This window comes from Poecilia reticulata, chromosome 23 (genome assembly GCF_904066995.2).
Source record: "Poecilia reticulata chromosome 23, P_reticulata-male-v2, whole genome shotgun sequence".
NCBI classification, from domain to species: Eukaryota; Metazoa; Chordata; class Actinopteri; order Cyprinodontiformes; family Poeciliidae; genus Poecilia; species Poecilia reticulata.
In genome coordinates, this window is record NC_088852.1 from 8,645,437 (window position 1) to 8,659,329 (window position 13,893).

The window sequence follows — 13,893 nt, forward strand, 5'->3', positions numbered from 1 at the left end:
AGTTTTCTTTACCCTCAACTTCAACAACTGTTTGCAGCACACAGTGCTTTTTTTGTGTTTGTTTTTGCAAAGTAATAACTTTTTGTGTCCCTGGGATTTTACGAAGTTGCAGTAAAAAAATCCAGCATATTTTATTGGGTCTTTATCTGCTAGACTATCATAAAGTATGATTTAGAAGTAGAAGGAAAATGAGCCCTGCTTCTCCTGTTTCCTAACAGATAAATATCTAAAAAGTGTGGTGTGTGCATTTTCAGTTGGTTGTCTTTATATTAACGGGAGTATCGGGATGAGCATGTCTAGAAACTGCTTGTTTTTTTTGGAAAATAGCTCGAGCCATTCTAACACATTCATACGCCTTCGTGTATATATATGAAAAAATAATCAATGTACCTCCAGCTGTATGATTTTTGTGCTCTTGTTTATTTCATGGCACTGAGAAAAGAAAAATGCTTATAAATGCGCAACCACTTCTAACTGAGGAACTGCAACGTTTTGATTCAAATGATTGTTTGCGACAAGAGTCTCTCTTTTGCGAACATTTCTGTTTTAAATCATCCAGTGTTGGGGAATCTCTGTGTTTTACTTGATACCGGAGAAAAGAAGGACTGGAAACATTAACAAAAAGTTACTACGTTGTTCTGAACATTTAGTATAAAATTTTGTTCTCAGAAAAGTGAGCCCATAAATGGCTCTCTGAGCTTTACCGCCTCTGTGAAACGTATTTGTCCAAATGTTGTTGCAGGAGTGTGCAGGCGAGCCCCTCTTTTCCCTCTTCTGTGCCATCAAGCAGCAGATGGAGAAAGGCCCCATTGACTCGATCACAGGAGAGGCTCGCTACTCGCTCAGCGAAGACAAGCTCATCAGACAACAGATTGACTACAAGACGCTGGTAAGGGATTCACCTGCCCTGGAGTACTGGGGCTAAGGAGAGATGCTTAATATGCTTCCAGGGACAGGAAGAGTGAATAGGGTGGTCATGGGTGGTCGGTCGTGAGATGTGCGAAGGGACACAGAAGTTGTTGTTTTCACGCTTGACATGCGCAGGGGGCACTAGAGTGGTGACCTCACTAGTGGCAAGAGCTGTCAAGAAAAGGCTGGGTTTCAGTGCATGTATGACTGCACACACAAGCTGAGGAACGACTAAGATTTCCCCTTCTGCATCCTCTTAGTTGTTAGCTAAATCTCTGTTTTAGTCCTCTCTACTGTGTCTAGTGGCTATCAGCTGTGGTATCCCAGGTTTCTGGTTTTGTTCATGTTCCTTTGGTTTGTCTCTCGGGATCGGGGTTTAGAATCGGTGGCTCCACATACATTTCTTGCAACGCGTCAAGTTCATTCATGTTTCTCCTCCAGGTGGTCAACTGCATACATCCAGAGAATGAGAAAAGTCCAGAGATCCAAGTGAAGATCCTAAACTGTGACACAATAAGTCAGGTGAAGGAGAAAATTCTGGATGCCATCTACAAGAACGTCCCGTATTCACACCGCCTAAAGGCCTCAGATATGGACCTGGGTAAGAATCCTCGGACTTTTAGAAACCCTTTCTGAGAAGTACAAGCAGAAATATAGTGTTTTCCTTTTATTCTCTAAGAGTGTTGATATCTTGGTTGTAATATCTAAAAAAAAATGGCCTGTTACCAGACCAAAACTTACAATCTGTCACAATTTCCAGACTCTAAGCAGATACTTTTATTCACAAGCTTTGAACACTGATGCAGTTAATATATTGATTTGTACCAATGGCTTTGGAAAGGCTTGACTGTTCTGTGATGAAGAGGACAGCACAAGCTTAAGAGCGAGACGAAAGTGACACTGAGAGCGACGACAAAAGAGAGGCTGAGGAAGCGTGTGTCAGGCTGTTGAATTCTGACAATGAAGAAGACGACTTTAGTGGTTTTAGCGCAGGAGGAAGATGAAGGTGGCAATCAATAGCATTTCTTGGTAGGCTGCTCTATTTTTTTTAAGTGGCTGTGCTACAGGAACTGCTGGGAAAAATTATACACATTTCAATAAATGTCTTATTTTAGAACATGGACACCTGCTGCTTATAGACAAATGAGGCCTGTACATATGCTTTTTTTTTCTTCTTTTTTTTTCTCAAAGTTAGTGAGTGCAGCTTACATTCATTTAGTAGTGCGGAAATTACAGTACACTTCCGTCACTGGTTGAGCCAGATGATTGATCGCTAAATCGTTCGAGGCAATTATTACTTTCTTTAAAATCTGCTTTCTCTCTTTATAAATAGATGTTTCTGACAATATAAACAAGATCTCGTGTAATCAGCTGTTTTAACTGGTTGCTATTTGTTAATTAACAGAGATGGAATGATGCTGCAGTGCTAGGTATTGCCCTACTAATACCTACAGACCGTCTCATCAGGATAGATTTTGCTTTTCATGGCTTGATATTGCCAAATGTATTTTTTTTTCCAATCTCAAATCAAAGATGGGCTGAGTGCATACCGTGGGGATTCTGTCTGTGAGACAGCTAAGTGGAAAAACTGGTTCATCCTTTTGATGACACTCTTAAAAAAAAAAAACTTGATGGACCCCCTTGGGAAGGAGACGTGGTTCTCTTATTGTGTTGTTGTTAAAGGGAATGAGGAATTTGGGCCACCCTCTCCAGGGTCTATTTGTCTGCATTTGAGCAAGCTCACTGGAGAACTTATGGATGATTTTTTTTTTCCATCATCCTATACTCAAAGAATATATCCAATGTTTGAGGACCAAGATTTGAGGAAATTTTTTTTATCATGAATCCATTATGTTCTCAGAGCACACATGCCTGTAGGATTTTAATTTGCAAATGTAATTAGGATCTTGTTTTTTTTTTTTTAAATACTATGTTTCAGAAAATAACTGGTAAACATGTAGCATCGAGCTAAACATCTCCAACTCTCCATTCTTCATAGACAGACTGATCACAGTGGCTAAAAAGGATAATGGGATTTGTGGCATCCGTGTCTTGAGACAAATTGACCAAGAGTATTGTTCTCCTGAGTGCTGTCTTTAATTCCACTGTGCTACAAGCTACAAATTTCCTCAGAATACCATTGTCGTTTATTCCTAAGGACACCAAATACGACTGTTTTTCAACCTTTCAACCTGTCACCTAAAAAACCCAAATAATCTCAAATGTCATGTATTTCAGTGGATTTTATGTGATGTACCATTTTTTGTAGTGTGCAGAATAATGCTTGCTTTGGAATATGTTTGCAAAAAAAAAAAAAAGTGTAAAAGTGTGATAATAATGTGAATCCAATCCTCGTTATACCAATAGTCCAACATGTGTTCTTTGAAGGCATGTCAGAGGTTTGGTAAAGAAGAGAATACTCAGCATCATGGAGACAAATTAACTCAGTAAACAGGTTTACGGCAGGTTTGGGTTATAAACCAACATCCTAAACTTATTTTAGTATTTAATATCTTTAATATCTCAGTCTATTACTAAACTGAGACTACAGCCAAACCTGCCAAGGAGAGAGAAGTTAAGAAGCCCATGGTAACTCAGTGGTAAAGAATCACAGCTTGGATAGAGGAATCTGTTATTAGACGAGACTTACTCGTGCGAATCTTGTCTGGATCTGAGAGGGGCAAAAAGAAAGACATGACAAGTCTTGTTTCAATTTCACCAGAAGCCATTTAGGGGACACAGCAGACATGTGGTGGTGGGTGATCTAGGAACTAAGACCAAATTGAACTCTTTCTGTGTTAAAACAGAAACTGGTATTAAAAAATAAAAAAAAAAACACTGAAAACACAAGCCCTTAAGGATTGGACTCCACACATACATGGCTTTAAGCTTCTCTTTCTACTTCACAACTATAAACCAAATTGCATTGATCTATTGGATAATATCCCAATAAAATACACTGACGTTCAAGGAGAATGAATACTTTTCCATGATACTGTATTTATGCACCTTGTTGCAAATATGGATTTATGTAAATCAAAGTAATCCATCTCGTCTTGTCAAAGCCCTCATTTCCTTGGCTTTGTTTGCTCACACAAACATACACTGACTCCTTCTGATTAGACTGATTAGAAACCACCAGATTTGGGAACAAGGGGGTATCTCAGTTTGCACTGGTTTTACCCTGTGTTTATCGTTATTATTCAATCTTTCCTGCCATTCCTTTCGCTCTGAGCCTCTTCATTTGTTTACTGAGCCTTGACTAGAGACCGGAGCTCATTTGCATCTTTATAGAAAGATGTACTGCGCAGACAAAAACAACAGGAGAATCTTTATTTCCTGCAGATTCTTCAGATGCGAACACGACTCTGGTGGATCCTCCAAAGACAGGCCTCATCAGGCAGCACCGTGATTGCCGCTTTGTTTTTCCTGTTTGTGATCAGAATAGCAGAGGACAATGGCAGACGCAAGTGAGGAAACTCGGCGAGGGGCACAGACAGAATTATATGTTCAGAAAACTCTTCATGGCTAAAAACAGAACAGAAGCGTTTCCAATATGGCTGTTCGCTTCCTTCTCAAATAATGTCGCTGGAGTATTCGATCAAAGCTGCCGTTAGTTTTGTGCTGATGCGGTACAGATGGGGAGGTTGCGTACATCACCCTCTACTGTTTTCCGAAGAGAACCGAAATGTTGCATCGTGGACATGTGGGAGCTAGATAATTGGCACATTTTAGGTGATAAAGGTTTCATTGGCCTTCAAAAACATTCATATTAACTCGAAAAAAAAATTCAAAAGAAAAATCTCAGCATTACTAAAGCAGTGCTAGGCTGAAGATTCTTTCCAAAACATTCAAAATTTTTATTTTCTTTGACCTGGTTTGCCCCAGTCCGACCTTGTCCCAATGTTAGCTTTCTACCAAGCAGCAAACTTCAGCGTTTTCCTTGTTTTCAGTGTGTTATCTTTGTAAAAACCCCTCTGGAACATATTCCAAGCAAATCCCAATGTTGCTTTTGAGACGATAATAAAATATTTGTAAAAAAAAACATATAGTCTACAAAGTTACCTGTGGTATAAACTGGTAAAAACAAAACTTTTTTAACCAAGAGATACAACATCATTCCCTTTTAGCACTCTACCTCAAATTATTGATTGCCACTGTTGAACATCTCCTGTAGGATTTCATTTTTTTAGTTGTTGTGGTTGAAAAGTGCTAGCTATTCCCAAAAGCAGAAGTCAGGCATTGGTACAAGCGCCAAAATTCCCTCCTCCTCGTCCCAAAGGCGGCCCAGTTTATCAAACAACATGGTAAGATTTGGTGATATCTTGACAGATGGAGAGAGGGGAGATTAAAACCAAATCCCCCCAGCAGAAAAAAGAAAGTCTTTACTGTCAGCAAAGTGAGGGTATTTGGAAAATGGGGTTAGTATTTTTTAAATTTCCTGTTTCTTTGCAGAGTGGCGCCAGGGGAGAGGACAACGCATGATCCTACAAGATGAGGACATAACCACGAAGATTGAAGGTGACTGGAAGAGACTCAACATGCTGTTCCACTATCAGGTACGCTGTCCATATACTAAAGCATTCAACATAACAAAAATACTGAGTAAATCAGTTAGGTACAGAAAAACAAATCTAGAGAACAAAGGTTTTTATGTTGATTGTACTCTATAGTTGCTACTTCTGTGCTGTAAGAATCGGCATCCAAATAACAGTGAATACAGTGTAAAATCTATAAACAGTTGGATTTTCTCGTGAGCCTACGAAAAGGATTTTCTGAATGAATTTTTACTCTATATTAAAAAGAGGGGGATGAGTTTGAAAAGTCCTCAGACCACCTATCAACGTTTAACAACTTAACCACATTAATGCAGACTATAGAGATACCAAAGGTGTCAAGCATGTTACAATCAAAAATACTATCTTATGGCTGTGGCCGTTTCCAAATGAAAGTATTTCAAACTTGTAAATCATTTACTGAATAACAAGACAGCTGATATTGAACTCTTTTAAATCGTTTTACCTTTTGTCATATGAAGATTAAGTGTCCGTGTAGCAAAAACACAGGAAAATGAACCTGCCTCACCAATATGGTGCTAATAATTCAAGCAGCTAGGCAAGTAGTGACTGTCTCCTCCAAAGTGCAAATTGCGTGGTGCCTAAATTAAATGTCAGCAGCAGCAAGTGTCAACAGTCTGGGAGTACGAAGCGTGGGTGGAATGGATTAGAGAGCTGATTTGAATCGGAGATAAGATAATGAAGACAGAAGTTAATTCATTTTTTTTTTTTTTCAGGCTGAGAAAAAGGGCAACTTCTCCTTGACGGACATAAAAAAAAAACCCTGAAAAACACTCAGAACCACTCAAAAAATTATAAGGAGGCAAAGCAAAGAGGGAAAAAAAAAAGTATCAAACATTAAACGTTCGTGACAATTCAATTGCGTCTTTGTAGAGTTCAAACCTCAAAGCAGGAAGCAGACAGTACATAGTTACTGATCAGAATCACTATCGCTATGGGATTCTTTGTTAATCGGCTTTAATTGGAAATTTGCAAAAATAATCTTCTGACCTCACGCAACCTTCAGTTGCTAAGGAAAGAATTTGATTCGTGAAACCTCATGTAACCACCGGCAGAATAAATCTGTCCATTACAACACATTACCGTCGCCTTTCTTTCGGGAAACGGTGCTCTGTTTTCTGTCTTTTACTCTCCAAATGTTATTTCCTCAAATGCCACTCCTCTCTTTCACATTTCATTATGGTCCCCCTGCTCATTGCATATCGATTCAGTATATAAGAGCAGCGATGAGGGCGAGTACTTGAGTTTCTTGGAGGGTTGTTGGGCTCCTCACAAAGGAAAATCAGAATCTGCCCTGTGGGCCTCCTGCTTACAAATGATATAAACATATTATGCATAAGGAGCAGATTGAGAGATGGGGTGAAATAATGACACAATCTTAATAAAGCCTTAGCTCGCACATGCACATATATACATGCAGACTAACTCCTGCTTCTCCAACCCACCCACACACCGATAAAGATCACTTCAATTAACCCCAAAGCATAGCCTGATTATGCAAAAAGGAGGCATTCTTTGTGTGTGTGTGGCAGAAAAAGTCCCCATTCCAGCTGTATTAATTGAATCCAGTTTGGCTGTCGGAGGCAGATGATTGACTTTTCTTTTTTTTTTTTAATTCATTTGGACTCCTTGTTTCTTTACATTTCCACGAACACACCACCTTGGAGAAAACGTATTATTGAATGGAGACTGTGGGACGTCCCCTCACACAGGCCTCCGCAATGCTCTGTTAAACCCTCACCCCCCCCGTCATTCATCGCGGGGATGTGTGGGTTGAGCGCCGCGCATAAGGGTAATAACACATTCTGTGTTTACTCACACGAAACCAGAAGAGATGAAAGGGAATAGGGAAAATTACACCAACACAATGATGTACACTTCTGGCTGCTTGTGTTAGAAGTCTGCTAAAATGAAAACCTCAAAACAAACACTTTTGTTGTTTGAGGAGTCATTTCATGAAGTGTGCGTCTGTTTTCCAGGTACCTGATAATGCCGTGATGGCCCTGGTTCCCAAGCAGGTCACAGCTTACAACTCTGTAAATAACTCCACAGTGTCCAGAACGTCTGCAAGTAAATATGGTGAGAATCCATCGCTGCATATCTTTACGTTTTATTTTTAAATGCATAATAACATAAACGCATAACATTTGTATCGTAATGCACTGTATCACTGTGAAATTGGTGGTGGGGGGGGGAGGGGTTCACAGCTTTAAAAGAATTTGGGAGAAATACGTGGAGAGATGGGGAACCTGGTACATGGAGACATAATGTGACGATTTGGATCAAAACATCTTTATGTCCAATTCAATGTCCAGAACTAAATCCAAAGAAAAATTTGTAACAATAGTTGGAAATGATATGTTTTATTTATAAGAAATATGGAAAGCCATGCGTCACTTTCTGTCTTCATCGCAATTTTGCAAGTTTGTGGTGGTGATTCGTTATAAAAAAAGAAAAACAAGTTTCAACTAAATAAACTGTTTGTGTCTGTAACTTGACAAAATGTGCATCATATATACACACGTATCCTCCAGGGGGTAAACATGTGCTCGTCAGAGCAAGAAAGACGAGCCGCATATTAGAGTAGTTGAAAGGATTTCTAAAATATGAAGAGACCAAATAGACCTTTTCCTTTCACTTGTTCAGGCCTCTTGAGACATAAAGAGTATCCTCTCATCCCTCCATGTGCCAATGTATCCTCCGCCTGCCCGTCTGCTCCACGTCTCCTTGAGCCTGCCGAACCATCAAGTTAGATGCTGATCAAAGGGCTAGCTTTACTGGTCACAAACACTTCAGGCACTTCAAATGCAACGCCACAATATTAGCATTGCCTCATTTCCATACGGTCCAAGCTTCACCTCCCTACTACCTAATGACACCAGATAGGACATGAGTGCTCCGACACACGAGAGAGGAAGGAAGCTGGTGATATTTCCTCCTACTATTTTAATGGGGCTGACTGGAAATATAAATGTAATGCATGACTGGTGTGGTACTTGTGGAGTGACTTTGAACTCCTCCTGAGTACAATTGGCAAATAACAAACATGGAGACGAGGCAGAGAGCGCAGAGGAGGAACAAGTTTCAACATGTACGCAAACACCATGACTTCTTTTCTGCTCTTTACATAATGGCCTGTTCTGCCACACTTGTGTTAAATCCTGAAGGTCACAGTTCTGACCTGTGTTGCCCTACGGCGTGAAGTTAGTTGTCCCCACACAAAAAAAACAGCAATTAGCTGACGCTCACTGAAGTGACCCTTAAGAGACAGAAACATTTTCAATTGATCATTCATTCAGTTTCAGTAATCGATACCAAACACACTCCCCCTATATCCATCTTTTTTTTTTTTAACTCTCTCCTTCATACTCTGCTTGCTCTTTCTTCTCTGGACAGATTGATTTCTGGCACTGTGAAAATCACCTTTTTTTCATTTTTTTTTCCAACACTTCTCCCCACAGACCGCACCCACTGATCAATTTTTTTTCACACTGTGTAAACATTCATTGAGCCATGTGTTTGGAAATGTCATCGCCACTCCGACCGCTGGGTGGGCCATACATATTTCATCTCGTCTGACACCTGTTCGATTTTCTGTCAGCTGCCGATGTAATGTCTTGTCAACTGAAGGAGATGCTGTGAAAAATTAACCATGCAGACTTTCTGAAAGTTTCAAAGGCGAGAACGCGAAGCTGTGAAATGAAGGCCTTGAGCCAAAACCCTGCTCTGTCGTGACGTTTAGGTTACAGCTGCTTATTTTAGTCTATTTTCCAGCTATTTCTTTTTCATTCTTGTAATTGGAAAAAAAAGTAAAAATCATTGAAGTCTTTGGTTAGAATCTGGACGAGTATATAAACTTCTACTGTATATTCATAGAAATCTGAATAAATAGAAAGAAAACAGCAATGGCCTTTGACCTTGTGATTCCCACCAGCTTGAAGTAAACATTTGTCTTCACAGAGAACATGATTAAGTACACTGGAAGCCCGGACAGCATGCGCTCCCGCACTCCCATGATCACTCCCGACCTGGAGAGTGGGGTGAAGGTCTGGCATCTGGTTAAGAACCACGAGCACGGAGACCAGAAAGAAGGCGACCGTGGCAGCAAGATGGTCTCCGAGATCTACCTGACACGACTTCTGGCGACGAAGGTAAGAGAAACCTGCTGAGGGAAAAAGAAAAAAAAAAATCCCCTTTAATTGTATTCTTGTTGATATTTATCTACACATATTCTTATTGGGATCTGAGCACAGTGTGGCATCATTTAATGTCTTGAGACAGTTGAGCAAGCGAAAGCGTAACCGGTCACTATAACCTTTATGCAATGTTACGACGACTCAGAAAAGCCTCACTTTATTTAAATATTCATGATTACTCGGGATGAATCATCTCCGTGGAAAATATTATTCAAATGTATTCTCTATCCCCTCAGGTGAGAGAGGGAAAATAGATATTTCTGTTTATTTGCTTCTTTCATTACCGTTCCACAGAATGCAGCATATCAAAAAGTCTAAAGAAGAAGAAGGAAGAAAAAAAAAAGTCAATGTTACAAAAATGATATGGCCAAATAGAACTGGTGATAAAAAATGAGACGCTTTGAATGCGCCCTGGGACAATAGCCTCCAAGACGGGAAAGAAAATAGTTAATTTGGTTTAGAGGGAAGTGTGACTTTGATCCTAGAGCTGAATGTAAATCACAATCTGCTCTTAAAGCACCTCACCCTTCTCCATTTTTTTCTTTCCTTTTTCATTTGACTAACATTATTAGAAAGATGGAGCCAGACATACTGAGGCAGTTAAAAGAAAAGGGTGGCTACGCTCTGGAAATGTTCAGGCTGGAATTGCTTCCATCAGACCAATTTCACATTGTTTTTTTTTTTTAAGTGGTTTGCAACTTTAGCCAGCCACAACGTATGTCAATTCTGTGTATTTATAAAGTGCCAATTCACAACATGTCATCTCAAAGCACTTCACGAAAAAAAAGTACAATATTTTCCGACTGTGCTTACAAATTATTTATGTCGTGTCTCTCTGTCTGTCACGGTTTAGTATTATTCTACGTCAAAATGTTGAAAAAAGCTGGTGCGAGAGAGACTCAGTCATCACAACGAGGCTTCTCAGGAGCTACTTCCTTTCTTACTTTGAGAGTTTTAAGCACAGACACCAAGTGTCAAATTTAAACCTCTCCCCGTAACCGGAGCTCATGATAATAGGCTAAACTTATCGAAGCCGATGAAGTCAGGCCGACACAGAAGTAGACAGGCTTCACTTTGACGAGGAAATGTCAAGGTAAGAAAAAAAAAAAAAGAGAATATGTTCAAAAGTAGTACACATGTTCTCTGGGGGGGATGGCTACCATGCAGATGTGTTGGCAGAATCAGGTATTCAATGAACCGGGTAGGAGCTGCTGTGTAACAGTGACTGTAACAGAGAACATAATAACCAGCATATGAGAGAAACTAATAAACAAACTGGTGATTGGAGGCTAAAGGGAAGCCAGGGAGCTGCAGCAGCTGTCACCATGACACATACTGTACAGCCCTCCACACACCTTCACACATGCAGCCATGTCGGCTCACAGCCTCAGCGAGTCGCTTTGTTTCCCTGCTGTTATCCCACTCTGAGGTGCAGAGAAAGGGAAGCTTCTGGCTGTTGACAGAGCATCGTCTTTAAAAATGGATTGTTTTTGTGAAATAACCAGTCTACGTTGGCTGGCCATCTTTCTTGGTGAGAAATGATTAGGCAGACAGGCGGTGTAATTGACTGCGTTTGCCTCTTGCCTTGCCAGTAAACACCGCTCCCTGGCAACATGGCTCATGCCTCTCGTATTAGCTTCACCGGCGAGGCTTTGGAGTGAGGGTGGGGTGGGGGGTGAGCGGGGGGTGCAGCAGGTGTTTTATTTAGTGGCACAGGGAAAGGGTGCGTTTTCTCACTCTCACACAGGTGAGTGGTGGGGCTCTTCTTCCCTCCAGCGTTCTGATTGTTTGCTTTCCTTGCATTTCATTGTTGAACGACATCAAAACATCCAGATGACATGTTGTGTTTAGAGTGCAGTCTAATAACAGGGTGGATGGCTGTGTGTGTGTGTGTGTGTGTGTGGGGGGGGGGGGGGTCTCAGCATCTCAGCAGTTACCAGCTCCACAGAACGACGACAGGGTCGATACCAGAGCAGCAGATAGAAGATGACGGACAGTGTTCCAGGTTGAGCCCTTGTGTGCCCACAAGGTTCCAAAGAAGCTCGGAAAATGCTGGAATTGAAGCATTTTCCAGCTCCCAAAAGAATTAGAAAAAGAAAAACAATTAGGCATGTAAAATATTTGTAGTCAGACTTGATACCACAAATTAAGTGTCTCTTTGTGTGCTTTCATCTCCTTTTACCATTTCTTCCTTGGAGTGTCCCGCCCTTCTCTCTGTCTCCTGCCTTCGTTTTTCTATTTTTTCTTGTCAGTCTTCTTTTTCCTTATTCCCTCCTTGTTCTTCTGTGCTGTGCTTTCTGTGTCCATATCCCTGATCAGTCTTTACTTTTATTTTTTTTTTGAAACAGTAACACTTGAATGAGCTGCAGCTATCGTTTTTTTAACCTATGTATGTACATATATACATGTACATACATAGACTCCATTATAATAGGTGGCTATGTGTCCCTGTTTTTTTTTTGCGATGATGGTAAATTGCATTTGTTTCGCATCTCTAACCATATTTTTTGGGGAACAAAAACAAAAACGTCTGTCCTTTAACCTTATTGGTCAAGTGCTACTATAAAGTTGTAGGTCAGATCTTTCAGGCAAGGAATATCATATAAATTTGAATCAAAGTGGCCTGAGAACAAAGATTCTGAGTAATCCTGCATGTGATCTTTGTTTATTCAGGTTTGTAATTAACAAATATCAGAGTATCTGCTATTCAATTTGTCAATCAGGTGGTTATGATCAGCTGTAAGACCTACTGTAGTAAAACCAAAACGGAGGTTCGTGATTAATTTCTTAGTGATTAAAAACCTTTGATGGTGTAGCCTGATGCTGTGATGTGAGCAAAAACCCGACTGGTTTTTACAATAAATGTTCATTTTTATCAAAAAGGAGTACATTTTCTGATAAACTGCCAAATTTCAATGACCTTTGCAAAAATATTGGTTATTTACCTGTAATTTATTAATGCTTTCAAAGTTGGTTTTTCTTAAAGAGGATTGATCACTGAAGCTTTTAGGTCTTCAGGAAAATGACTTGAAAGACAAAAAACATCTCCAATGTTTTAGGTGCAACACAGCTACGGAACCCTGCCACACAGACGCACACATTAGGTATTCCCTTATCAGTCAGAGACGTGCTGGCCTAATGAAGATGTACATGATCTCATCTTCATAGAGAAACCGTAAGCCGTTGGGAATTCTGCCTGCATTAAAATTATAGCCGCAATTGTTGGACTAACAGGATTCCCTCCTCCGACTCTCTTTTACATCTCTTGACTTTCATTTGGTCATCTGCTTCTCCCAAATTGGATTTTTATTTGCCTGCGCCTGTACACACCTCATCTGCCACACTCGATGGCCTCGTTTTCTGATAGGGAAACCTGCCGTTTTCATTTCCCTCCCGTGCTTCCACTTTCTCCCCTGCATCCCATCAACTTGTTCTTTACAAGAGGATTAGATTCTTTCACTCTGTGTGTCTCTCGTCTCATCTCCTCCTCCTCCTTAAAGTCGCCAACATTAAATCAAATTAGGGTCAATGGTGCAGTGTGGGAGCTAATCCGGCAGCACAAAGAGGCTTAGGAGATGCACCTCCTGTTCCCAGATATTATTAAAAGTCGGCTGTGAAATAACAATTTCTTCCATCAAAGCTGCGAGCAGATTTAGGGGTCGGGTCGGATATGAGAGTCACATACACAAACATCGGAATGAAGGGACTACATGAAAATGCATGGCACAACTCAGAATATGATTGGAAAAAATATGAAGTTTATAGAAACATTTCTTTGGACATTCTCGGTATATCATAAAACGTATAAGAAAAAAAACTGTCAATCCTTAACTATGGGATTAGAGTCTACTGTATCTTAAGTATTCATAAACTTTGACAAACTTGGGCATGACTGGGAATACATGCATGGTTTTAACAAAGAAAATCTCTTAAGACGTGGCAAGCATCTATTTTTGACAATCCTTAAAATCTTCTCAAGCCCCCCTTTAGAAGTCACCTAATTACTAAACTGAGTTCACCTATGTGTTATATTAGTATGAACACAAGGGACGTTGTTAGGGAATAACGGTGAATGGCATCAATAAGTACAAGGGTTACATGAGATGGGGATAAAGTGGATAAAGTCTAGAGAAGAAAGCAAATAAGTCCAATGTTCAGTTCAATCCATGTAGAGGACACAGCAGCCATGTGGGAGAAGGTGCTTTTGCAGG

General features: G+C 40.3%; 1 protein-coding gene across 2 annotated transcripts in view; it reads left to right on the forward strand.

Annotated features, from left to right (window-relative positions):
* Positions 1 to 13,893, forward strand: part of plxna4 (plexin A4) — a 236,777-nt gene that overhangs the window by 211,852 nt on the left and 11,032 nt on the right. For both annotated transcript variants that reach the window (XM_008400677.3, XM_008400675.3), the window contains exons 24-28: positions 743 to 889; positions 1,351 to 1,510; positions 5,365 to 5,468; positions 7,466 to 7,565; positions 9,447 to 9,637. In XM_008400677.3, coding sequence (XP_008398899.2) covers positions 743 to 889; positions 1,351 to 1,510; positions 5,365 to 5,468; positions 7,466 to 7,565; positions 9,447 to 9,637 — 702 coding nt within the window. The remainder of the gene's footprint in view (positions 1 to 742; positions 890 to 1,350; positions 1,511 to 5,364; positions 5,469 to 7,465; positions 7,566 to 9,446; positions 9,638 to 13,893) is intronic.